The sequence below is a fragment of the Thunnus maccoyii genome, chromosome 18 (assembly GCF_910596095.1).
Source record: "Thunnus maccoyii chromosome 18, fThuMac1.1, whole genome shotgun sequence".
NCBI classification, from domain to species: Eukaryota; Metazoa; Chordata; class Actinopteri; order Scombriformes; family Scombridae; genus Thunnus; species Thunnus maccoyii.
In genome coordinates, this window is record NC_056550.1 from 19404726 (window position 1) to 19431514 (window position 26789).

The 26789-nt window shown below is 38.3% G+C and overlaps 9 protein-coding genes across 12 annotated transcripts; 5 read left to right on the forward strand and 4 right to left on the reverse strand.

The window, feature by feature from the left end:
- The first annotated feature begins 884 nt into the window (after nt 1-884).
- LOC121883670 (hemoglobin embryonic subunit alpha-like) lies at nt 885-1786 on the forward strand. The gene is made up of 3 exons (XM_042392082.1): nt 885-1017; nt 1105-1312; nt 1607-1786. The coding sequence occupies exons 1-3, from the start codon at nt 920-922 to the stop codon at nt 1733-1735; spliced, it is 435 nt and encodes a 144-aa protein (XP_042248016.1). The 5' UTR covers nt 885-919; the 3' UTR covers nt 1736-1786.
- Nucleotides 1787-2820: 1034 nt separating this feature from the next.
- LOC121884698 (hemoglobin subunit beta-like) lies at nt 2821-5062 on the reverse strand. Of its 2 annotated transcripts, none has more exons than XM_042393655.1 (4): nt 4975-5062; nt 3531-3798; nt 3094-3316; nt 2821-2986 (listed from the first exon to the last, which is right to left on the reverse strand). In XM_042393655.1, the coding sequence occupies exons 2-4, from the start codon at nt 3620-3622 to the stop codon at nt 2858-2860; spliced, it is 444 nt and encodes a 147-aa protein (XP_042249589.1). In that variant the 5' UTR covers nt 3623-3798; nt 4975-5062; the 3' UTR covers nt 2821-2857. The 2 variants fall into 2 exon arrangements, with proteins under 2 accessions (XP_042249589.1, XP_042249590.1); XM_042393656.1 differs by lacking the exon at nt 4975-5062 and adding an exon at nt 4124-4168.
- Nucleotides 4772-5637, forward strand: LOC121884699 (hemoglobin embryonic subunit alpha-like). Its single transcript, XM_042393657.1, has 3 exons — nt 4772-4907; nt 4995-5202; nt 5497-5637. The coding sequence occupies exons 1-3, from the start codon at nt 4810-4812 to the stop codon at nt 5623-5625; spliced, it is 435 nt and encodes a 144-aa protein (XP_042249591.1). The 5' UTR covers nt 4772-4809; the 3' UTR covers nt 5626-5637.
- A 1102-nt stretch (nt 5638-6739) lies between these two features.
- Nucleotides 6740-12961, reverse strand: LOC121883722 (hemoglobin subunit beta-like). 3 transcript variants are annotated; one of them, XM_042392164.1, is made up of 4 exons: nt 12908-12961; nt 7488-7755; nt 7049-7271; nt 6740-6941 (listed from the first exon to the last, which is right to left on the reverse strand). In XM_042392164.1, the coding sequence occupies exons 2-4, from the start codon at nt 7577-7579 to the stop codon at nt 6813-6815; spliced, it is 444 nt and encodes a 147-aa protein (XP_042248098.1). In that variant the 5' UTR covers nt 7580-7755; nt 12908-12961; the 3' UTR covers nt 6740-6812. The 3 variants fall into 3 exon arrangements, with proteins under 3 accessions (XP_042248098.1, XP_042248100.1, XP_042248099.1); XM_042392166.1 differs by lacking the exon at nt 12908-12961 and adding an exon at nt 11977-12552; XM_042392165.1 differs by lacking the exon at nt 12908-12961 and adding an exon at nt 8986-9073.
- On the forward strand, nt 8711-9665 carry LOC121883719 (hemoglobin embryonic subunit alpha-like). Its single transcript, XM_042392160.1, has 3 exons — nt 8711-8918; nt 9006-9213; nt 9513-9665. Exons 1-3 carry the CDS (start codon nt 8746-8748, stop codon nt 9639-9641), a joined length of 510 nt encoding a protein of 169 aa, XP_042248094.1. The 5' UTR covers nt 8711-8745; the 3' UTR covers nt 9642-9665.
- LOC121883721 (hemoglobin subunit beta-like) lies at nt 10626-12990 on the reverse strand. The gene is made up of 4 exons (XM_042392163.1): nt 12908-12990; nt 11386-11607; nt 10945-11167; nt 10626-10837 (listed from the first exon to the last, which is right to left on the reverse strand). The coding sequence occupies exons 2-4, from the start codon at nt 11475-11477 to the stop codon at nt 10709-10711; spliced, it is 444 nt and encodes a 147-aa protein (XP_042248097.1). The 5' UTR covers nt 11478-11607; nt 12908-12990; the 3' UTR covers nt 10626-10708.
- LOC121883720 (hemoglobin embryonic subunit alpha-like) lies at nt 10796-13877 on the forward strand. The gene is made up of 4 exons (XM_042392161.1): nt 10796-10876; nt 12738-12840; nt 12928-13135; nt 13434-13877. The coding sequence occupies exons 1-4, from the start codon at nt 10870-10872 to the stop codon at nt 13560-13562; spliced, it is 447 nt and encodes a 148-aa protein (XP_042248095.1). The 5' UTR covers nt 10796-10869; the 3' UTR covers nt 13563-13877.
- Nucleotides 13878-20969: 7092 nt separating this feature from the next.
- On the forward strand, nt 20970-22137 carry LOC121884193 (hemoglobin subunit alpha-1). Its single transcript, XM_042392873.1, has 3 exons — nt 20970-21064; nt 21167-21374; nt 21976-22137. The coding sequence occupies exons 1-3, from the start codon at nt 20970-20972 to the stop codon at nt 22102-22104; spliced, it is 432 nt and encodes a 143-aa protein (XP_042248807.1). The 3' UTR covers nt 22105-22137.
- A 3450-nt stretch (nt 22138-25587) lies between these two features.
- On the reverse strand, nt 25588-26361 carry LOC121884129 (hemoglobin subunit beta-2-like). The gene is made up of 3 exons (XM_042392755.1): nt 26208-26361; nt 25851-26073; nt 25588-25742 (listed from the first exon to the last, which is right to left on the reverse strand). The coding sequence occupies exons 1-3, from the start codon at nt 26297-26299 to the stop codon at nt 25614-25616; spliced, it is 444 nt and encodes a 147-aa protein (XP_042248689.1). The 5' UTR covers nt 26300-26361; the 3' UTR covers nt 25588-25613.
- Between the last annotated feature and the right edge of the window lie 428 nt (nt 26362-26789).

Below are 26789 nucleotides of genomic sequence, written 5' to 3' on the forward strand. Positions count from 1 at the left end.
ATAATGATGTAAAAGAAATTTTTACAAGATATCCTGAAACTTATGTGTCCTGAAACCCTTTGTGTCATTATCTTTTGTTCAAACAGGCGTAAATTTAAATGATCACAAATAGCTGTTGGCAGAGCCACAGCCTGATATACACACATACATGATGAACACAGTAACAAAATGACAGTTTGTTACCCAGAGACTACACAATAACAGCAAAAGAAACCGAGCAGGTTCCATGATCAGGACCTTGGACAGCGATCGTAATATTTCGGGGCATATACTAGTTTCACACTATCAGCTATACCGTCCTTTTTCTGATTTCCACACTGCTCATTGTAAACAGAAACGCTCAGCCATCAGTTTGTTGATTGCAATCACCATTTCATTCATTTCAGTGAGAACAATAGTGACTACAAGTTTTTTTTTTCTTCATGCAACTTTAATATAAAGCAGCACATCAAGGGTGTTTTCTGTGTCACTTGGATCAAATTGTCAAATGGTCTCTTTGAAGCTGTCTTCAGATTTTAATCATAATTTTAATATTAAAATGTATATATTATAATACATATTATTATAATACATATTATCAATATGTATTATCAATAGGTGTATGCTCATATACTGGTATTATTTCCCCTTATTTGTGCCAGTAGCTGCTCATAGCCCGTGACTTGCCCGAGTGTGTCCAATATATTTTAAATAATTAGGTAGATTGCTGTGTTTTAGATTGAGTGATGTAATTCAAAGAGGTTCTGGGGCCACCATATGAAGATTTTTCTTTATCTCATGGGGGCTGCAACCTAACAGGAAACGCCCTCTGCAGCCTATCTTGGAGGTGGTCTCGGGTGTGTCCATGCTTTGTTTTAACTATAAAAACCCCCATTGTTAAGGCTACAAAGCACTCGGTGACATTCAACCAACAGGCAAGATGACCAGTCTCACTGCTAAGGACAAAGCCAATGTCAAGGCTTTCTGGAATAAGGTGTCTTCAAAGGCGGACGACATCGGTATGGATGCTATCTCCAGGTAAATATAACTTAAAACAGACTGATGTAACCTGCTCCAACACTGATGGATTCATTTACATACTCACCTTTTTAATTTTCTACCCAGGATGTTGATCGTCTACCCGCAGACCAAGACTTACTTCGCCCACTGGAATGACTTGAGCCCCGGATCTGCCAACGTGAGGAAGCACGGAAGAACTATCATGGCTGGAGTTGCTGATGCTCTGACCAAGATCGACGATCTGAAAGGAGGTCTTCTCAGCCTCAGTGAGCTGCATGCCTTCACTCTGCGAGTGGACCCTGCCAACTTCAAGGTGCAAATTCAAAATCATCAATACATGATGTAGTGTGTTTCTCAGACTTTGGTTTCAAGTCTCGCAACAGGTTCATTTGTCATTAACAGGCACATAATGTCCTTGTGTACCGTGTAGATAATTCTGTTCCGTTCAGATAAACCTGCATTGTTCAATTAGGTCTATACTGTACATATGAAGAATGGAGCACAGAATGAGCAACAACTGTAACAGCAAACATCTGGGACAGATGTGTGGATGAGGAGATAAAAACTCCATATATCTAACATCTATGTGATTATCATCTTTTCACAGATTGCCTCCCACAACATCCTTGTGGTCATGGCCATCATGTTCCCCGATGACTTCACCCCTGAGGTCCATGTGGCTATGGACAAGTTCCTGGCTGCTCTGGCTCTCGCCCTGGCTGAGAAATACAGATAAACAGCTGGAGTAGAAGACGGAGACTGCAGCAAGAGCTCACTCTGCAAATAATAAATAAATGCATGAATTAAAAAAAAAATCTTTTGTGATTATTTTAGACATCAGGAGTAAACTGTGTTTCCAGTCTGTTAAACGGGACAATAAACTAACAGAATTTGAAAATGGGGACAATCGTAAAGTTCATATATTTCCCCAAAGTTTTAGAAACAAAACTAATTTGCTTTATTTAATTAAATCTACAAATGTCTTCCTTATGTGGAAATATTTAGCATAACATGCGAAACCACAAATGCAATGCTGTCATCTGAATATCCCAACAGTATAAATGCGTATAGTTCATATATTTTCCCAAAGTTTTACATGATCAGGTTGTACCATGCTTTAATCTGAAACTCACAATTATTGTGGGTATAAAAATTGTCAATGTATGAAGCAACTGTCAATTAATTAATTAAACATCCTGCATTCATCTATGCATTTTATTTAAATATATGATTTGTACATTGATAGGAAAGTGTTACCAAAATTACATTAATTCAGGAATATCGTGGTAAAACAGAAGAAGAGGTAATTAGTATTGCATGTACATAAATAATCTAAATAATTATATTTAATATATAATAATTAAATTTAAAGACATTTAAAGTCACAGTTAGATGCAATATGGGCTATTATACAAAAAACCAAAACAGAATAACACTGATAACATTAACAACAACAAAACAATACTCATTGTCGTTTTTATTGTTGTTATCATTAAATGAAATTATACGTTATTAAGTCCTAGTTTTAAAACTAGATTGGGTGATGGTAGTTGACATTCAGTGATGTAAATTAAACTCCAGCAGAAGGCCGAGTTAAAAACAGGCTGCTCCCATGATATGCATATGGACCATGAATTTAACATTTTATCATCGTTTTTGTCCCTTTTTGTGTCCAAAGGTCACTTTCTGTTGTCACTATTTTCTCAGATAGCCTGTTAAATTTTCATGGTGATATAATCTGTTTTGTGCATAATTACAGACAAACAACGTTTTGAATATGCTTATTCGTTTATTTGACTTTGAGACATGATAAAAACAAAGAGCCTGTCATCATGTGATGGTCCTCTGTTGCAGCTCTTTAGTGGTACTGCCTTCCCAGGGAGCTCACAACCACAGCCAGGAACTTCTGGAAAACTTCTTGGACCTGCGCAGTGAAGTCATTGCCCATCTTGCTTGCAACCACAATGGTCAGGCAGTCAGCCAGCAGCTGCAACACAACAAGCAGAAAACATCAATAACATGAAGGCTGGGCTGTTTTTGGAATGATTATTAAACATCTATAATAATAGTCACAGCGGTTCCATAACTCATTACCTTGAAATTATCAGGGTCCACGTGCAGTTTCTCGGAGTGCAGCACGCTCAGCTCGGCATAAGTTTCCTTGATGTTGTCCATGTTCTTCACAGCCCGGTCCAGACCGTGGAGGATAGTTGTTCCATGTTTTGCAATCATCGGGTTTCCCTTGATGGCGGCGGCGTTGTAGAGGTTTCCAAAGTTGCCGAAATACCTCTGACACCAGGGGTAGACGACCAGGCACCTGAAATATTAAAGATCACAAGTGTTTAAGATTGAGATCATTTGTAGCACAAAAAAAGAAAAAAAAAAACCTTTGTGATTCTTTGGGACACGTTGTGTTCTGACAAAGTGCATCCAAAACATAAATCCTGATCCTTAAATAGTGTCTTTTTTAGGGTGTCATAAAGATTACGTCAGTACACTCCTGTTGATGCAAAATAACAAGTACACCTCACCTGGCAAGAGCTGCAGGGCCCACAGACTCATAGTCCATCTTGGCGAAGATGTCCTGGATGGTGGCGCGCTCGAAGTCTGTCCACTCGACCATTTTGCTGACGTCTAGATTGTCCTGTGCGGATCAGTAGATGCTTTGCTTCCCGGCACCAGATGCCCCTTTTAAAGCAATCCTGCTCCCCTCCCAGAAGCATGTGACTGGATGACAGTGGGCCGGTCAAGTGCTGATTTAGGACAATGATAAGGGTATCTGCACCACTTCGATTGTTCCTGAGAAAGACAAAAATAGCTCGAGGTACAAAGTATACCCGGCAGCCCCACAGGCCCCATTATTCAGCAAGGCAAAACAATACAAACTCCCACAGACTCAAAATGAATTATATTTAAATGATAATGCAAAGATACCCGATGTGAAAAGAAGAAATAATGATGTAAAAGAAAAAAGTTTACAGTATCTTGAAGCTTATTTCCACTTCGTGTCATTATCTTTTGGTCAAACAGGCGTAAATTGAAATGATCACAAATTGTAGGCAGAGCCACAGCATGATATACACACATACATGATGAACACAGTAACAAAATGCCAGCTTGTTACCCAGAGACTGCACAATAACAGCAAAAGAAACCGAGCAGGTTCCATGATCAGGACCTTTGATGCTGTCAGTTGTATCGTCCTTTTACTGTTTTCCACATTGCTCATTGTAAACAGAAACGCTCAGCCATCAGTTTGTTGATTGCAATCACCATTTCATTCATTTCAGTGTGAACAATAGTGACTACAAGTTTTTTTTTCTTCATGCAACTTCAATATAAAGCAGCACATCAAGGGTGTTTTCTGTCTCACTTGGATCAAATTGTCAAATGGTCTCTTTGAAGCTGTGCTCAGATTTTAATCATAATTTCAATATTAATATGTATATATTATGATACATATTATTATAATACACATTATCAGTATGGATCATCAATATGTATATGCTCATATGGTGGTATTTTTGCCAGTAGCTGTTCACAGACCGTGACTGTCCCGAGTGTGTCCAATATATTTTTAATAATTTGGTAGATTACTGTGTTTTAGATTGAGTGATGTAGTTCAAAGAGGCCCCGGGGCCACCATATGAATATTTTTGTTTATCTCATGGGGGCTGCAACCTAAAAGGAAACGCCCTTTGCAGCCTATCTTGGAGGTGGACCCGGGTGTGTCCATGCTTTGTTTTAACCATAAAAACCCCCCATTGTTTGGGCTACAAAGCACTAAGCGACACTCAACCAACAGGCAAGATGACCAGTCTCACTGCTAAGGACAAAGCCAATGTCAAGGCTTTCTGGAATAAGGTGTCTTCAAAGGCGGACGAAATCGGTATGGATGCTATCTCCAGGTAAATATAACTTAAAACAGACTGATGTAACCTGCTCCAACACTGATGGATTCATTTACATACTCACCTTTTTAATTTTCTACCCAGGATGTTGATCGTCTACCCGCAGACCAAGACTTACTTCGCCCACTGGAATGACTTGAGCCCCGGATCTGCCAACGTGAGGAAACACGGAAGAACTATTATGGCTGGAGTTGCTGATGCTCTGACCAAGATCGACGACCTGAAAGGAGGTCTTCTCAGCCTCAGTGAGCTGCATGCCTTCACTCTGCGAGTGGACCCTGCCAACTTCAAGGTGCAAATTCAAAATCATCAATACATGATGTAGTGTGTTTCTCAGACTTTGGTTTCAAGTCTCGCGACAGGTTCATTTGGCATTAACAGGCACATAATGTCCTTATGTACCGTGTAGATAATTCTGTTCCGTTCAGATAAATCTGCATTGTTCAATTAGGTCTATACTGTACATATGAAGAATGGAGTACAGCATGAGCAACAACTGTAACAGCAAACATCTGGGACAGATGTGTGGATGGGGAGATAAAAACTCTATATGTATAAAATCTATATGATTATCATCTTTTCACAGATTGCCTCCCACAACATCCTTGTGGTCCTGGCCATCATGTTCCCCGACGACTTCACCCCTGAGGTCCATGTGGCTATGGACAAGTTCCTGGCTGCTCTGGCTCTGGCCCTGGCTGAGAAATACAGATAAACAGCTGGAGTAGAAGACAGAGACTGCAACAAGAGCTCACTCTGCAAATAATTAATAAATGCATGACTAAAAAAAAATCTTTTCTTTGTCATTATTTTAGACAACACGAGTCAACTGTGTTTCCAATCTGTTCAACAGCACAATAAACTAGTAGAATTTCAAAATGGGGACAGTCGTAAAGTTCATATATTTTCCCCAAAGTTTTAGAAAACAAATTAATTTGTTTTAGTTAATTACATCTACAAATGTCTTCCTTATGTGGAAATATTTAGTATAGTATGCATAACCGCTAATGCCATGTTTTCATCTGAATATCCCCAAAGGATAAATACGTAAAGATCATATATTTTCCCAAAGTTTTACATGATCTGGTTGTATCATGCTTTAATCTTAAACTCACAGTAATTGTGGGTATAAAACTGTCAATTAATATTAATTAATTGACTATTAAATGTAAAGTAATCGGGTAAAGTCATACTTCCGTGATCATTTGTTAATGCTGAGCATCAGGAGTTCTAGGTACATCCTGCATTAATTAATGCATCTTAGTTAAATACATGATTTGTACTTTCATTATAAAGTGTTACCAAAATTCATTTAATTCAGGAATGTCGTGGGGAAACAGAAGAGGTAATTAGTAATGCATGGATATAAACAATCTAAATAATTATATTGAATATATAATAATTAAATGTAAAGACATTTGAAGTTACAGTTAGATGCAATATATGCTGTTATACAAAAAACATAAGAACAATAACAATGACAATATTAACAGCAACAAAACTATTATCATTATCGTTTTTATTGTTATTATCATTAAATGAAATGTTACGTTATTTAGTCCTAGTTTTAAAACTAGATTGGGTGATGGTAGTTGACATTCAGTGATGTAAATTAAACTCCAGAAGAAGGCCGAGTTAAAAATAGGCTGCTCTCATGAAATGCACGTGGACTATCAATTTAACATTTGAACATCTTTTTTCGTGGCTTTTTGTGTCCAAAAGTCACTTTTTTTGTTATCATTATTTTCTCAGATACCCTGTTTAATTTCATGGTGATATAATCTGTTTCGTTCATAATTACAGACAAACAACGTTTTGAATATGCTTATTCTTTTATTTGACTTTGAGACATGATAAAAACAAAGAGCCTGTCATCATGTGATGGTCCTCTGTTGCAGCTCTTTAGTGGTACTGCCTTCCCAGGGAGCTCACAACCACAGCCAGGAACTTCTGGAAAACTTCTTGGACCTGCGCAGTGAAGTCATTGCCCATCTTGCTAGCAACCACAATGGTCAGGCAGTCAGCCAGCAGCTGCAACATAACAAGCAGAAAACATCAACAACATGAAGGCTGATCTGTTTTTGGAATGATTATTGGATATCTATAATAATAGTCACAGCGGTTCCATAACTCATTACCTTGAAATTATCAGGGTCCACGTGCAGTTTCTCGGAGTGCAGCACGCTCAGCTCGGCATAAGTTTCCTTGATGTTGTCCATGTTCTTCACAGCCCGGTCCAGACCGTGGAGGATAGTTGTTCCATGTTTTGCAATCATCGGGTTTCCCTTGATGGCGGCGGCGTTGTAGAGGTTTCCAAAGTTGCCGAAATACCTCTGGCACCAGGGGTAGACGACCAGACACCTGAAAAAATATTAAAGAACACAAGTGTTTAAGATTGAGATCATTTGTAGCACAAAAAAAGAAAAAAAAAACATTTGTGATTCTTTGGGACACGTTGTGTTCTGACAAAGTGCATCCAAAACATAAATCCTGATCCTTAAATAGTGTCTTTTTTAGGGTGTCATAAAGATTACGTCAGTACACTCTCGTTGATGCAAAATAACAAGTACACCTCACCTGGCAAGAGCTGCAGGGCCCACAGACTCATAGTCCATCTTGGCGAAGATGTCCTGGATGGTGGCGCGCTCGAAGTCTGTCCACTCGACCATTTTGCTGACGTCTAGATTGTCCTGTGCGGATCAGTAGATGCTTTGCTTCCCGGCACCAGATGCCCCTTTTAAAGCAATCCTGCTCCCCTCCCAGAAGCATGTGACTGGATGACAGTGGGCCGGTCAAGTGCTGATTTAGGACAATGATAAGGGTATCTGCACCACTTCGATTGTTCCTGAGAAAGACAAAAATAGCTCGAGGTACAAAGTATACCCGGCAGCCCCACAGGCCCCATTATTCAGCAAGGCAAAACAATACAAACTCCCACAGACTCAAAATGAATTATATTTAAATGATAATGCAAAGATACCCGATGTGAAAAGAAGAAATAATGATGTAAAAGAAAAAAGTTTACAAAGTATCTTGAAGCTTATTTCCACTTCGTGTCGTTATCTTTTGGTCAAACAGGCGTAAATTGAAATGATCACAAATAGTTGTTGGTAGAGCCACAGCACGATGTACACACATACATGATGAACACAGTAACAAAATGCCAGTTTGTTACCCAGAGACTGCACAATAACAGCAAAAGAAACCGAGCAGGTTCCATGATCAGGACCTTGGACAGCGACCGTAATATTTCGGAGCATATACTAGTTTGACACTGTCAGCTCTACCGTCCTTTTTTCTGATTTCCCCACTGCTCATTGTAAACAGAAACGCTCAGCCATCAGTTTGTTGATTGCAATCACCATTTCATTCATTTCAGTGTGAACATTAGTGTCTACAAGTTTTTTTCTTCATGCAACTTCAATATAAAGCAGCACATCAAGGGTGTTTTCTGTCTCACTTGGATCAAATTGTCAAATGATCCTCTGTTAAAGCTGTCTTCAGATTTTAATCAAAATTTTATTATCAATATGTATATATTATAATACATATTATTATAATACACATTATCAATATGGATCATCAATATGTATATGCTCATATGGTGGTATTTTTGCCCTCATTTTTGCCAGTAGCTGTTCACAGACCGTGACTGTCCCGAGTGTGTCCAATATATTTTAAATAATTAGGTAGATTACTGTGTTTTAGATTGAGTGATGTAATTTAAAGAGGCTCTGGGGCCACCATATGAAGATTTTTCTTTATCTCATGGGGGCTGCAACCTAACAGGAAACGCCCTCTGCAGCCTATCTTGGAGGTGGTCTCGGGTGTGTCCATGCTTTGTTTTAACTATAAAAACCTCCGTTGTTTGGGCTACAAAGCACTCAGCGACACTCAACCAACAGGCAAGATGACCAGTCTCACTGCTAAGGACAAAGCCAATGTCAAGGCCTTCTGGGATAAGGTATCTTCAAAGGCGGACGAAATCGGTATGGATGCCATCTCCAGGTAAATATAACTTAAAACAGACTGATGTAACCTGCTCCAACACTGATGGATTCATTTACATACTCACCTTTTTAATTTTCTACCCAGGATGCTGATCGTCTACCCGCAGACCAAGACTTACTTCGCCCACTGGAATGACTTGAGCCCCGGCTCTGCCAACGTGAGGAAACACGGAAGAACTATTATGGCTGGAGTTGCTGATGCTCTGACCAAGATCGACGACCTGAAAGGAGGTCTTCTCAGCCTCAGTGAGCTGCATGCCTTCACTCTGCGAGTGGACCCTGCCAACTTCAAGGTGCAAATTCAAAATCATCAATACATGATGTAGTGTGTTTCTCAAACTTTGGTTTCAAGTCTCGCGACAGGTTCATTTGTCATTAACAGGCACATAATGTCCTTATGTACAAGTGTAGATAATTCTGTTCCGTTCAAATAAAGCTGCATTGTTCAATTAGGTCTATACTGTACATATGAAGAATGGAGCACAGAATGAGCAACAACTGTAACAGCAAACATCTGGGACAGATGTGTGGATGGGGAGATAAAAAAAAACTCCATATATCTAACATCTATGTGATTATCATCTTTTCACAGATTGCCTCCCACAACATCCTTGTGGTCATGGCCATCATGTTCCCCGACGACTTCACCCCTGAGGTCCATGTGGCTATGGACAAGTTCCTGGCTGCTCTGGCTCTCGCCCTGGCTGAGAAATACAGATAAACAGCTGGAGTAGAAGACAGAGACTGCAGCAAGAGCTCACTCTGCAAATAATTAATAAATGCATGACTTAAAAAAAATCTTTTCTTTGTGATTATTTTAGACAACACGAGTCAACTGTGTTTTCTGTTCAACCGCACAATAAACTAGTAGAATTTCAAAATGGGGACAGTGGTAAAGTTCATATACTTTCCCAAAGTTTTAGAAAACAAATTAATTTGTTTTAGTTAATCTGGTTGTATCATGCTTTAATCTTAAACTCACAGTAATTGTGGGTATAAAAACTGTCAATGTATGAAGTAACTGTCAATTAATATTAATTAATTAACAATTAAATGTAAAGTAATCGGGTAAAGTCATAGTTACATGATCATTTGTTAATGCTGAGCATCAGGAGTTCATGTCAAATCCTGCATTAATTAATGCATTTTAGTTAAATACATGATTTGTACTTTCATTATAAAGTGTTACCAAAATTCATTTAATTCAGGAATGTCGTGGAGAAACAGAAGAGTTAATTAGTAATGCATGGATATAAACAATCTAAATAATTATATTTAATATATAATAATTAAATGTAAAGACATTTGAAGTCACAGTTAGATGCAATATATGCTGTTATACAAAAAACATAAGAACAATAACAATGACAATATTAACAGCAACAAAACTATTATCATTATCGTTTTTATTGTTATTATCATTAAATGAAATGTTACGTTATTTAGTCCTAGTTTTAAAACTAGATTGGGTGATGGTAGTTGACATTCAGTGATGTAAATTAAACTCCAGAAGAAGGCCGAGTTAAAAATAGGCTGCTCTCATGAAATGCACGTGGACTATCAATTTAACATTTGAACATCTTTTTCGTGGCTTTTTGTGTCCAAAGGTCACTTTTTTTGTAATCATTATTTTCTCAGATACCCTGTTAAATTTCATGGTGATATAATCTGTTTCGTTCATAATTACAGACAAACAACGTTTTGAATATGCTTATTCTTTTATTTGACTTTGAGACATGATAAAAACAAAGAGCCTGTCATCATGTGATGGTCCTCTGTTGCAGCTCTTTAGTGGTACTGCCTTCCCAGGGAGCTCACAACCACAGCCAGGAACTTCTGGAAAACTTCTTGGACCTGCGCAGTGAAGTCATTGCCCATCTTGCTAGCAACCACAATGGTCAGGCAGTCAGCCAGCAGCTGCAACATAACAAGCAGAAAACATCAACAACATGAAGGGTGAGCTGTTTTTGGAATGATTATTGAATATCTATAATAATAGTCACAGCGGTTCCATAACTCATTACCTTGAAATTATCAGGGTCCACGTGCAGTTTCTCGGAGTGCAGCACGCTCAGCTCGGCATAAGTTTCCTTGATCTTGTCCATGTTCTTCACAGCCCGGTCCAGACCGTGGAGGATAGTTGTTCCATGTTTTGCAATCATCGGGTTTCCCTTGATGGCGGCGGCGTTGTAGAGGTTTCCAAAGTTGCCGAAATACCTCTGGCACCAGGGGTAGACGACCAGACACCTGAAAAAATATTAAAGAACACAAGTGTTTAAGATTGAGATCATTTGTAGCACAAAAAAAGAAAAAAAAAAAACATTTGTGATTCTTTGGGACACGTTGTGTTCTGACAAAGTGCATCCAAAACATAAATCCTGATCCTTAAATAGTGTCTTGTTTAGGGTGTCATAAAGATTACGTCAGTACACTCTTGTTGATGCAAAATAACAAGTACACCTCACCTGGCAAGAGCTGCAGGGCCCACAGACTCATAGTCCATCTTGGCGAAGATGTCCTGGATGGTGGCGCGCTCGAAGTCTGTCCACTCGACCATTTTGCTGTCGTCTAGATTGTCCTGTGCGGATCAGTAGATGCTTTGCTTCCCGGCAATAGATTCCCCTTTTAAAGCAATCCTGCTCCCCTCCCAGAAGCATGTGACTGGATGACAGTGGGCCGGTCAACCGCTGATTTAAGACAATGATAAGAGTATCTGCACGAGTTAGATTGTTTCTAAGAAAGACAAAAATAGCTTGAGGTACAAAGTATACCGCCCCACAGGGCCCCATCATTCAACAGGGCAAAACAATACAAACTTCCTCAGACTCACAATGATTCATATTTAAATAATAATGCATAGTAACGCAGTGTGATAATAAGAAGTAATGATGTCAAAGAAAAAAGTTTACAAGATATCTTGAAACTTATTTTCCCTTTGTGTCGTTATCTTTTGGTCAAACGGGCGTAAATTGAAAAGATCACAAATTGTTGGCAGAGCCACAGCATGATATACACACATACATGATGAACACAGTAACAAAATGCCAGTTTGTCACCCAGAGACTGCACAATAACAGCAAAAGAAACCGAGCAGGTTCCATGATCAGGACCTTGGACAGCGACCGTAATATTTCGGTTTAAATACTAGTTTGACACTGTCAGCTGTACCGTCCTTTTTTCTGATTTCCCCACTGCTCATTGTAAACAGAAACGCTCAGCCATCAGTTTGTTGATTGCAATTATCATTTCATTCATTTCAGTGTGAACATTAGTGTCTACAAGTTTTTTTCTTCATACAACTTCAACATGAAGCAGAACATCAAGGGTTTTTTCTGTCTCACTTGGATCAAATTGTCAAATGATCCTCTGTTAAAGCTGTGTTCAGATTTTAATCATAATTTTATCATCAATATGTATATATTATAATACGTGTTATTATAATACATATTATCAATATGTATTATCAATATGTGTATGCTCCTATGGTGGTATCATTTGCCCTTATTTTTGCCAGTAGCTGCTCACAGACCGTGACTGCCTCGAGTGTGTCCATATCTATATTATGTACCACATTATGTAACACAATATGTGTTAAATGATTAGGTAGATTACTGTGTTTTAGATTGGGTGATGTAATTCAAAGAGGCTCTGGGGCCACCATATGAAGATTTTTATCTCATGGGGGCTGCAACCTAACAGGAAACGCCCTCTGCAGCCTATCTTGGAGGTGGTCTCGGGTGTGTCCATGCTTTGTTTTAACTATAAAAACCCCCCCATTGTTTGGGCTACAAAGCACTAAGCGACACTCAACCAACAGGCAAGATGACCAGTCTCACTGCTAAGGACAAAGCCAATGTCAAGGCTTTCTGGAATAAGGTGTCTTCAAAGGCGGACGAAATCGGTATGGATGCTATCTCCAGGTAAATATAACTTAAAACAGACTGATGTAACCTGCTCCAACACTGATGGATTCAATTACATACTCACCTTTTTAATTTTCTACCCAGGATGTTGATCGTCTACCCGCAGACCAAGACTTACTTCGCCCACTGGAAGGACTTGAGCCCCGGATCTGCCAACGTGAGGAAGCACGGAAGAACTATCATGGCTGGAGTTGCTGATGCTCTGACCAAGATCGACGATCTGAAAGGAGGTCTTCTCAGCCTCAGTGAGCTGCATGCCTTCACTCTGCGAGTGGACCCTGCCAACTTCAAGGTGCAAATTCAAAATCATCAATACATGATGTAGTGTGTTTCTCAGACTTTGGTTTCAAGTCTCGCAACAGGTTCATTTGTCATTAACAGGCACATAATGTCCTTGTGTACCGTGTAGATAATTCTGTTCCGTTCAGATAAACCTGCATTGTTCAATTAGGTCTATACTGTACATATGAAGAATGGAGTACAGCATGAGCAACAACTGTAACAGCAAACATCTGGGACAGATGTGTGGATGGGGAGATAAAAAAAAACTCCATATATCTAACATCTATATGATTATCATCTTTTCACAGATTGCCTCCCACAACATCCTTGTGGTCCTGGCCATCATGTTCCCCGACGACTTCACCCCTGAGGTCCATGTGGCTATGGACAAGTTCCTGGCTGCTCTGGCTCTGGCCCTGGCTGAGAAATACAGATAAACAGCTGGAGTAGAAGACGGAGACTGCAGCAAGAGCTCACTCTGCAAATAATAAATAAATGCATGAATTAAAAAAAAAAATCTTTTGTGATTATTTTAGACATCAGGAGTAGACTGTGTTTCCAGTCTGTTAAACGGGACAATAAACTAGCAGAATTTCAAAATGGGGACAGTCGTAAAGTTCATATATTTTCCCAAATATTTATATGATCAGGTTGTATCATGCTTTGACTATCTATTAAATGCAAACTAATCACGTAAATGTATGGTGACTTAGTCATTTGTTAATGCTGAGCATCAGGAGTTCATGACACATTCTGCATTACTGAATGCATTTTAGTTAAATATAATATTTGTACCTTCATTATAAGTGTTACCAAAATTACGTTAATTCAGGAATATCGTGGTAAAACAGAAGAAGTGGTAATGCGTAAATAATTAATCATTTTGAAGTAAACAAACAAACACACACACACACACACACACACACACACACACACACACACACACACACACACATAATTATTGTGTGTATATAGATAATATAAATAATCTAATCTAATAATCTAATATATAATAATTACATTCAAACACATTTAAAGCTGTTATACAATAAATCAAAACATAAGAACAATAACAATGATAATTGTTATTGTTAATATTAAAAACAACCAAACAATTATCAGTATTGTTATCATGGTTATTATTCTATGAAATGATACGTTACTAAGTCTTATTTTTAAAACTAGATGGGGTGATGGTAGTTTACACTCAGTAATGTTGTAACTTAAACTCTAGCAGAGCGCCGAGCTAAAAATAGGGTGCACCAGATGCGACCCAGCTGTTCCCCTCCCAAAAGCGTGCGATATGATGGGCGGTGAGCCGGTCAAGTACTGTGTTATGGATTTGTAACAGTGATAAGAGCATCTGCAACACTTAGATTGTTTCAGGGGTTTAGTGGTGGTTCAGTACAATTAGGCTCCCGGTGTGTCCGGTGTCAACATACGATTTTTTCTATATTGCGCAGTTTGTAATAATAATGAGAATGGATAAGTAGGCCTGCAAAAACTCGTTGAAAAGACAACGTTGGCAGACGTCTAAACAACGTTGAGATTCAACCAAATTTCAAACATGAATTCATGATTATATATTATATTCGTTATATTATTATATCATCATATTATATTCACATTTACTCTCAAAATGAGACAATTGACAAAAAAGTACCAATAAAACTTTTTTTATCGATACGTCAGATACATCTACCAGACCTTGCATTGGCATGTTATAGTTTGTGCAATCAAAAAAAAACCAAACTAACAAAACAAAAAACAAACAACAACAAAAAACATACACACACAAAACTTTCTCTGAGCACGTCTTGAGTAGTAAAAGCCAGATAACGTCAACAGACTTACACGCCCCTACCACAATGTATCCCTCCGCCACACTCCACAGTGTGTGGAAACAAAAAGTGGGACTTTCATACTAAATAGGCCAAATTTTGGAATATAACAACTCGATTTAACCAACTGAGACTACTGAAGCATCAGATTAGTATCAATTGAACTTTGGAATGCATTTTACACAGAACAAAGGCTGTGCATTTTGGACCCCATTTTTCCTACAACTATTGTAACTTATAGTACAAAAGCTTTTCCTTTAACAATTAACTTTAAAGATGAGAGGCTGAGTTTAGTAAGACAACTTACAGACAAAGAATAACCTTTTTTCAATAAACCTTTTTTAATCCTGATTATCACAGAATACAATCAAATGAGCCAATAAAGAAATAGGCTAGTGTACACACACTGGCATCAGGGATGCAAACACATGGTGTGAAAAAGTATATATTACTATATTCTATTCTATTCAGTTTCCCCACAAAAGTAAGTATTACTAAGGTCTGATTATGATAGCTCTATCACTGCCTATTCTGAATGGTTTGTTTGCATCCCTTTGAAATCCATAAAAACGCACATAAAGTTGGTTGAAAAGCCTTTTTTGAGCCGTCGCCTTTCATGTTAAACAGTGACACGAGGCTGTTGGTCATCAGCCTGAAAGATGAGCACATGAGATTTTCTTATAAGGTGTCTACAGTTAATCAGATAATCAGAGTTGATTTCTTATGCTTTTAAAGAGATGGGGAGGGAGAAGAAGAAGGAAGGATTGAGGGAGGGAAACAGCTCGGAAACAGTTTACGGGCGCATTACTGCCGACTAGTGGATTTTATCAGTTCCACAGTGCAAACTAAGTGCTCCCATTCACAACATTGTCCATTCTATAACCCAGATCCAATTTTCTGAGTTGGTGCAAATCCCTCACACTGTCCACAATGTTCAAGAATCTCCTGGCAGCGTCCGACACCATCTTAATCCTTCCCGACTTCTCATGTATTTCAACAGCACAACTGATAACCATGGCAATGAACGCCAAAAAGCTTTTCTTGTCCATGCAGATATTTTGTTTAGCTTATTCGTTTTCTGCTCCGGTTCTCTTTGCACCGCCACCATCTCGTCGTTTCTCGTCATTTTCTTAACAGCTTCGGCGTAAGACAATCACTTTTCTGCTGTGATCTTACTCACTTTTTCGATCCTTTTCGGGCACTGTGCTGACCCCGCACGGTGCTTCCTTCCCTTCGCAATGGAAGCACTTTGCTTGTTCCGGTTTGGTATTTTCCTGACCTTGAAACTCGCTTTGCGCGTCTGTGGTATATTGGTGACCAGCACAGAGCGCACGGTGAACAGGTGGGAGGAGAGGTGCAAAGAGGCGGGAGGTTCATTCAAATGAAGCAGCCAACAGACGTTTGAGAACCACGCCTATTTGTGGCGCAATGTCAATCCACTGATGGTTTGGCGATTTTATCAATAAGATCAAACTAAATTCTTGCTGCAGACGTGCTGCAACAACAGATAAATGCACTGTTTATTTTAATAAACAATCTCTAACCAAAATCGGCACAGAATAAAAAGTTTAATGTTGTTAAAGCAGGAAAGTCAGTAAATCAGTCTGCACTGATCTGCACTGACAGTATCTGCTGTCCACAGCTGTTTATACTGTACGAAGAGCTTCTCCTTTAGTTCATTAAATCCGTGCTGCACTTGAAGGCAGCAGGACTGATATATATTGATAAATCCGCAGCCTCAGAAGTTTTTAATTGGTTGTTTTCCGTTTTTCCATTTACCCACAGTTAGTCTTACTCCCCAATAATATAGGCTACTGATAATATCAAATGTGTCTTTTGGACACTGCGCTATACTCCATGTGGATCCTGATCACCTCTGAGTATGTTGCCATGCACCTCTAAGGCTCCCTCACTGCTACAAAGCTCCTTGATCAATAGGTCCTGTATTCTGATGGGTTATTTCTGTTGCTACAATTTATAGATGTTCATAAAATGCCTAACATCTGGGCAGCTTGCTGTAGGTAGATGCTAGCTCTGCGGCTGCGCCCAGGTAGGCTACTGCAGCAGAGATCAAGTAGGTTTGTCTGCGGACTCGCAGTGTCTACACGATACACCCACTTTACTATATGACACACCCACTTTGTTAGGGATGTGTGTGAAATGAATATCGATGAGACGGGACCACAAGCTTTGGCAAGTAGAGGTTCATTTGAAAAAAATGTGATACCCTACTTTTGTGTTGTTTGGCATTTAAATAGGCTCACAGTCACTTAATTGACTTGAGTCAGTTCAGGCTCTACTTTGTCATATGGGCCCTAACAAAGGCGTGCACAATACAAAAGCCCAACATTTACTATGCAAAATAACTAAATCAACTTTTCTGTCTTTCTTTATTTATTTATGCTTACTTCATTTTTGTGCTCCATACACGCCAGGTTGCAACCTCACCTAAAATTTCTTCAGAAAATGTACCTTTTCTAGTTGTATTTCTATAATGGCACAGACGTTATAATATGTGGATGGTGTAATATGGACGTTGCATGTCCACTAGAGGGCGTCTCAACAATATAATGTAAACCCAAGTATAGTATGTTCTGCCCTGTATTCCAATGGGGTTAAACCCTTTTAATATTTTTTTGTTTTGTTTTGATTTGTTTTTTCTTTTACGTGGTATGGTATACTCACATATAAAATGAAAGATTGTCTTATTAAGCAATATCTCGCAATATACCATCGCCAGGAGTGAGATATTGCCTTTATAAAATGGTTACCAAATATTACAATATAGAAATTATAGACACAATCCAATAAAAACAGGTTTTTATTAAAAAACAATCATATTTCAAGAGCAATTTACAAGAAAGTAGTTCCCGGCTGCATGCGGTTGCTCTGCAACGTTAGTAAACTGCTAAAGCGAACTAACCAGAGTTTATTTATTCACATTAATTGTACACCAATAGAAAACTGTCCAACATCACTGAGGTCACATTGCAAAACGTTAAGCCTACTCATTTTGTTATGCATTGCTTGGTGTGGTGACAATGCTGCTCCACCTTCTCCGGACACCTTCGGCCACCGATAGTTCTGGGGAGAGCTCTCACCTTTGTGCCCGCTTACGGACATTACCTCTCTTGCTTGAAGGTCCCCATCCAAAGGCTTTTGCACCACCATGGTGCTGCGGAGACAGTGGTTGGTGGAGCTCTGCGTCGTCCCTGCTTGCTTACAGATTGCGGACATTTTAACGGTAGCAGCTGAGTGATAATTACTGTACACATAGAACTGTAAAATTACTTTAAACATCATAGCTCTATACGCTCATTATACCAGTTATCAACCAATCAGATTGCGAGATTTTAACAACCCATTTTATAATACTGTAACAATTATCCTTCTGAGCTTGTCAGAATTTACATGATTTTTTCATTTATGCATTTTCAAGTTGATGTAAACTTTGAACAGCATCAGATTACAACTCAGACTTGGCTGTCAATAGTGTTAGACTTTTTATAGAACCTGTAAATCAGTTTGGCGGTTACGTCAGGTCCCAATCTAACATTTCACTAGTTGTGCCGATTGACAGATTGCTGTGTTGGGATTGGCTGGGTTAGTGCCAGGAGTATTAACGTCACATAGGCGCAGTAAAGGGACTCAGGGAAACCCAGTAAGTACAGGAGGACTCTGCCAGGTTTTTTGGGGGTTTTTTTGTTTGTGTTTTTGTCATACACTTTAGGTTTTTGCATGTGTGTGTCTGTGCATGACAAAGTCTTTGGATATGAAACCTCACCTCTGCACTTGATGGACTGAAGATAGAGAAAAAACAAAAATACAAAGCAAAACAAAATCTGCGTCTATGCAATCTATGCACTATACGCATTGCCTCTGTGCACCATCTGTTCTGGTCGCCAGAATAAAACATTGGCATTACGTGCCACGCTATCTACGTTTCAACGCGTGTAATACGTAGCTTATTAACATTTCAACAAAACGTAGCATATTAACATTTCCAAAATACGTACCATCTCAACATTTCTAAAGTAACGTAGTTCACATGCGATCTATATGAGCTGACTTTCGGGTTGTCCTATCGGACTCAAACTTAGCTTAATGGCACTTACTCGTCCTGTTCTCTCCTGACTAGATTCCTGCTTGTGTGGTATCAGCTCTCAGATGTAAGCAAAAGCATCTGCTAAATAAATGAAATTGTAAAATTGTAAACGCAAAGTATCGCTGCCATAGTAAGGTCGATTGAAGGAAATACCATTGTGCAGTTTTTCCAAGCAGATGGGATTGCCAAAGAGTAGCTACAGACCGTCAGGACATCTAAGAACAATCACATAGCAACAGACTCAACAGTGCGCATACTGTCATGCAGTACAGAGCAAGAATCCTGAAGAAAAATGTAATATTTAATCTGACAATCTGTCGTTTTTTTATTTTATATCAAAGGTCACCTACGGTTAAATAAGGATTGGAGTAATTTTAAGCCACGCCCTGTGCTACTAGAGATGAAATAAGAAATATAGGCTTATTATGACAGATTTTGTCTGCAAACTTACCGGTTGACTAATGAATAGATAGCTCTCGAAATATGGTTGTCAAGCATTAGTATATGGTTGAACATATTTTGTTTTTACCTGGCTAAAGCGATAGGTCCACTAGACCTCTGCTGTGACGCTCAGCATCTGTCCATCAGTGTGGTCTGACTGTGTGTGTCTTCAAATATGGACAGATGAGGCTTATTGTTTCACGCCCTTGTCCCTTAAATCTCCGCCCCCCGTACCAATACCAGACGAATCAGCTGGTAGTGTGATTGTAACCAATGTGTAAATCCAAAACGAACAAAAATCAGCAAGCAGGACTTGAAAGAAGGTTTGAAGGCTTTTGTCCGTTATCTGGAAATTGTTACAAATTGATCCATTTGAATTTGTGGCTCAGTCATCACACCTCAGTCCAAGAAAGCTTTAGTTATAAGGAAATGTCTCTTTTGAACGCATGTCAGAGCCAGATCGATGACACCGTAATTAAATTAAATGGACAGTGAAAAAGTAGCCTCTACAACCACACAGAGACATGCCAGTTGCGCTGCAGTCTATATCAGCTAAGCTACTACATGCCTTATGAAAATTTATCTTGTTGCCCTCTGGGCGGATCCACCCCTTGGAGGCTCTGGTATCCCGTTAGATAAGTCTTGCACACGTCATGTATTGGCAGCAAACTTCACCTGAGGTGACCTGGGATCAACTGACAACCAAATTTAATGTAAATCAGAATTATTAATTAGATTTGCCTGGTCTGTCACTTACCAACATAAATTTAACATACATGTTCTCTAAAATTTTGATTTAGACCAAGTTCCTCTCTTTTTTTATTTGTTATGGCATATTGCATGCTGTAAACAACATGAGTAACCTATAATTGTTCAGAAGTATGTAGTAAATGAAGATGATGAAGATGAAACTACTTAGAGTCAAAACTAGTTTTTTGATGTAAGAACTAATGAATTTTAGATTCGGTCAAAACTAACATTTATTTATATAAAATATGCCACTTCAGGGTTGTGTTAACTCTTCAGATTGTGCAACAAACAACAACAACTTATTTGCAGTTTGGCACATATGTAAATGTGTATTTATAACACCGATACCAGAACACTTACTCTTATAATATACTTTAAATTCGTTGTTTTCAGTGGCTGTCAGTGGGTCTTTTTGTTTTGCATTTTCAAAAGGAGTGCACACTGATTTATTTATATTGAGTTTTATGAATTCAGATAAATTGAAAAAACCTTATCATTAATCTGTAGTTGAGTGCGTGTGGGGTCATGGGACCCCCCTTATGTGTTTATCTCATGCAAGCTGCAATGTATCATCTGGAGCCCTTCCAAATGCCACACAGCCTATCTCGGAGGTGACCGGGTGTGCCCATGTCTTGCCTCATGTATAAAAGCCCCCAGAGTTTGGGCTGATACGGTATTCAACTCAAACCAATCAATCACCGAGCAAAATGAGTCTCACTGCTAAGGACAAGTCCGTAGTCAAGGCCTTCTGGGCTAAAGCGGCTGGCAAGGCTGACGACATCGGCGGCGATGCTCTGTCCAGGTAAATATGATCCAAAATTGACTGATACTGTTCCGAAAATGTATGTTTATTTATTTATTTATTCATTTATTACTTATACTAACTCATTCACTCACTACCCAGGATGCTGGTCGTGTACCCCCAGACCAAGACTTACTTCTCCCACTGGAAGGACTTGAGCCCTGGCTCTGCCCCCGTGAAGAAGCACGGAAAGACCGTGATGGCTGGAGTTGCTGATGCTGTGTCCAAGATCGACGATCTGAAGGGAGGTCTTCTCAACCTCAGTGAGCTGCACGCCTTCACCCTGCGTGTGGACCCTGCCAACTTCAAGGTAGATATCACTTATCGTGATTAACACCATAATTCAGTAAATTGTGGTACTTTAGAGGTTAGATAGAATTTATTCCACAGGTCCCCCTTGTAAAATATATCACCATGTTCTTTATTCACTGTAAAATAAATTAGGTTTGTGACCAATTGTGTGTATTTGAGGGTGTGTCACCTTGAGTGACCCCGGGCACAGTGCAGTATACGGAATTATTTGGACATTCACAGATTTTTTTTTTTGTTTGTTTATTCACTGTGCACTCCTGCGTACTGGATTTGAAATGAAACAATAAATAAATTATAAATTAAGATCCGACGTTTAAAGAAGTCCCAATCAAAGCGCTGTTCAGTCATCGGAGTGCAAGAAAAAAGAGGAAACAGGATGATAAAAATCAGTGATGCACACTAGAAGTTACTTTTGGCTATCTTAGCCTTCTATTCCCTGGTCGGAGACTCTCAGTAGGCCTAATATATACAACCTAGGGCCTACTTCCTCAATTATGAACAGAAGAAACAGACGTGAGAAGGGCGTAGGGTTTATGATCATCTTAGCCTTGAGAAACGAGCTGGCGATTGATTTAAAACTCATTATGCTCTTTTCACAGATCATCGGCCACTGCATTCTTGTGGTCATGGCCATCATGTTCCCCGCTGACTTCACCCCTGAGGTCCATGTGGCTATGGACAAGTTCCTGGCTGCTCTGGCTCGTGCCCTGTCTGAGAAATACCGATAAACTGCAAACTGCAGGGGCAGATGACGGACAGCAGCATGGGCTTCAATACTCTCTGTTAGTCCGAAGATGAATAAATGATCAAAAGCAATGAAATTTTCCTGGTTGTTTGTGTGGTTGAGTGATTTTTTTCTCGATCAAAGGGTTTCAAGTCAACAGCATGCATGACATCAATTTAATTCAAATAAACTGTCAGCAGCATTTTATTATTGATAGAAAAATATAAAGAGCAGAGGGTCCTTGTTTTGTTTTTTGACATGCATCATGAATCACCAAAGGAAAACAGGTCAGAATGAATGCAGAATAAATTCAGACTCTTCTCACTTATAATTTCGAAGAATAAGTTCAAGGGACTCTCTATTAATACTACTATAAAAATAAATATAGGCCACAGTACACAATTTATACCGTGAAAAACTTATGTTCAGAGGTGGAAGTATTAGGGATCGTTGGTCAAAGTTGCAATACTATCGCAAGGTGAGAACAGGTTTTTTAAATCAATTATTAAGTCCTATTCACATTTTCGACACAATACACTAAAAAGTAAAAGTACTCGTTTTGAAGTGACCACTTTCAAAAATGTTAAATTATGATATATAACGAATCATTATTGAATAATATCTAATAAGACGTTATACTTAATTCGAATTCATAATGTCATTATATATATATGTATATATATATATATATATATATATATGTGTGTGTGTGTGTGTGTGTGTGTGTGTATATATATATATATATATATATATATATATATATATATATATATATATAATTTATTTATTTATTTATTTTATTTATTATTTATTTTTTAACCATTTAAGTTGTAGTACCATATCCAAACAACCAGGTGGCGAACAATTCCATCTGAATATCATACATCATATATTATGGATGTATTTATGGATGTATAGCTTTAGCTTTAGAGTTTTACAGACGTCTCTTTTCTCTTACAGTGTTGGTCTATGGGGAAAATGCTTTTTGGGCCGCAGGGGGATTTTTCGCTGCAATACCGCAAGTGGCCACTGGGGGGAAAAAATGGCTGCAAGGCTGAGCGGCGGCGCCCTATCCAGCTCTTATTATACATCCCTGTCAAATATATATATATATATATAATAACATCAGTATTTTTGTCTCTCTGTCATTTTGAGATATTGCATCATAAATTCAAAATGACGGAGGGTAGAGGAGATGCAGTAGCTCAGGACTATCTGTTAAATCCTTTTATTCTCAGAGAGAGAGAGAGAGAGAGAGAGAGAGAGGTAAAAAAAAAAGAAAAAGAAAAGTTTTTCCACCAAATAAAATGTTAGAAATACTTTAATCGAGTTTTCAATAGGCTGATATTTTTCTTGTACATTTTTTTCTGTGACTGAAAAAACATCTGTCCACTCCAATGGACGTTATGCACCAAAGGGGTATATTCTGCCTATCAGGCCTATATATAGATTCTGCCTTATTTTATATGTTTTATTTAAAAAATTATGATATATATGTGTGTTTGTGTGTGTGTATTTGTGTTTGTCAGCCTGTTAGCTTGTTAGCCTGTAGATTCCGCCCTTTTTGTATGTTTTATTTAAAAATATGATATAATTTACACTTGAATAGTTTTATTAAAAAGCAATATTAAATATTCCTCAGATTGTATCCTTCATTTCAGTGGTTACAGTCTGGTTGCATATAAACATGTAGATTTATACGAGGACAGGGATGTGTGTGCATGATTGCGTTTGAGTGTGTGGTGAGAGAGAGGGAGAGCGAGAGAGAGAGAGAGAGAGAGAGAGAGAGAGAGAGAGAGAGAGAGAGAGAGAGAGAGAGAGAGTGTGTGTGTGTGTATTTGTGCTGTCAGTGTTGGTGGAATCAAATGATACTATGATCCTTATTTTTATCGTTTATTTTATAGCCATGTAATAGAGTATATAGATATAGAGTATGTTTGTCCTCTCTCTGTTCCCGTTGGAAAATCATTGACTTCTTTTGAAAATTGATGAAATACAGTATGTTAGTAGGTTGTAAGTGTTGGTGGAAGAAGGTATGATTCTTGTTTTAACTGTTTCTTAAAAGTTGTCCACTTTTTTTTGGCCATGCCATTGTGAAATGAATAAAATGTTTTTCAGATGTCCCCCCTACTGTTGTTGTCATTTAATGTTCCTATGTGTATTAATACCATTTTCTCTTGGTAAATGTTAATATCTTAATAGGACTTTTTTTTTTTTTACCCATTTTGATTTCCATTGAGTCACTTTTTATACCGTTGTTGCATCAACTCCTAATTCCTTCAAAATACAATATAATTTAAAAAAGAAAGTTATTCGCATGATTTTTCACTTTTTTAAGAGCATGCATGTATATAAATAATGTAAACAATTACGTTCAATATTTAATATGTATAATAAATAATTAAAAACGTTTTTGCATTTTAATATTTTGTACCTTATTTGAATATTCAGGCTATAACTAGCCTACTTTGTTCTTCTACCCCCTTTTCTTTTACTCCACTACATTTATTTGACAGCTATAATTATGTAATAAAATATGACGAATTCTTATGGATCACTAGTTAAAATGCACCAATGTTATAATAATAATAATAATAATAATAATAATAATAATAATAATAATAATAATAATAATAATAATAATATATGCATAGAGTACTTTTGATCCTTAAGTACATATGATATGTTGGATAATACTTCTGTACTGTAATGTTTGCCAGACTTTTACTTGAATCTCATTTCAGATTGCGGTATTGCAGCTTTGACTAAAAGATCTAAATACTTCTTCTACCACTGAACATTTATATTGTGACCTATTTCACAATACAAATTTTTACATCGTTGTGAATTGCAACAGCAAATACGTTTTTGCTAGAAACGTACAGTAATGCTGGCTGAAGGTTTACAATACATCAATAACATGAATTACGTTTGCTCTCAACACAATGAGAAAAAGTTGTTAATTAACGTGTTTGTTAAGGTGCAAAAATGTTGATGTTGAAAGTGTGAGTGGCATTTTCAGAGACAACTTGATTCTTTATGTCCAGCATCTGCTAAAAGCATTATCCAAACTTTTTATGGTTATGTTTAGCCACTGCTGCACTTGGTTCAGGTTAGAGAAAGATCATAGTCTTCGTCTAATACAGAAAAAACGGCAATGACTTGAAGCTCAGCATGTTTATTAACATCTAAAACGAAACGTCCATCTTAACGAACTTTAACCAAAGTGCTTTTGCTGCCTGGATCTAACCACACCCTCACTCCGGGCTTCATTCATTCGATAAAACGTTGCATATGAACATAATCCAAGCAACGTTTTGTGAACACAGTGTAATTGGGAAAAGAATTTAATTGTATATAGACGTCATTTTGTGATATGACCACAAACACAGACTGGGGGAAACAGCTTGTTGGATATGCTTATTGTTTTATTTGTTTATGCTCTTGAGACATGATAAAACCAAAAGCTTTTAAACAAAATCTCAGCATGTGATGGTCCTCTGTTGCAGCTCTTTAGTGGTACTGCCTTCCCAGGGAGCTCACAACCACCGCCAGGAACTTCTGGAAAGCTTCCTGGACATCAGCATTGAAGTCCTTGCCCATCTTGCTAGCAACCACAATGGTCAGGCAGTCAGCCAGCAGCTGCAACACAACAAGCAGAAAACATCAACAACATGAAGGGTGAGCTGTTTTTGGAATGATTATTGAATATGTATAATAACAGTCACAGCAGTTTCCATAAATCATTACCCTGAAATTATCAGGGTCCACGTGCAGTTTCTCGGAGTGCAGCACGCTCAGCTCAGCATAGGTATCCTTGATGTTGTCCATGTTCTTCACAGCACGGTCCAGACCGTGGAGGATGGTTGTTCCATGTTTGGCAATCATGGGGTTAGCCATGATGGCTTCGGCGTTGTAGAGGTTTCCAAAGTTGCCGAAATACCTCTGGCACCAGGGGTAGACGACCAGGCACCTGGGGAAACATGTAAAAACATCCATAACTCCCAATTCTATGAGTGTCAAAGAACACATTACTGCTTCTTTTGTGTATTTACATGAAGGAAAATGAAAAAAAAACAAACAAACAAAAAAAAAAACATGTCACACCTGGCAAGAGTTTCAGCGCCCACGGTCTCATAGTTCATCTTGGAGAAGATGTCCTGGATGGCGGCACGCTCGGCGTCTGTCCACTCGACCATTTTGCTGTCTTTAGATTTGTTTTACGAATCCTGCTTTGTCAGTGCCAGATGCGTCTTTTATTACAAACGCTTCTCTCCTCCCAGTAATTTGTGATTGGATGAGCTAGGGCAGTGGGTTGGCCATGTATTGCACTGCGGATTCGCAAAAACGATAAGGACAGGACAGATCTGCACTGCTTAGATTGTGTCTGAAGCAGGACGAAGTCTTCTGCAACTTGCATGCTATCTGACATCATCCAAAAATTACGGTCTATTGTGAATTCTCGTAAATACACTAAAACACTAAAACAAATTGTTGTATAAGAATTGGGCGTGGTCAGATTTGTAAAGCGCTTTAATGATTTTTTATACTTTATTGAGATATTATTTGAGTTCGTTTCAATGATTATTTTTGTTGGAAAGCATCCCATTTGAATTTTAAAGACAACAAGTAGGCCTATTCTGATTTCTTACCTATTTGCAATAAATAATAACGTTCATTTTAAAATGA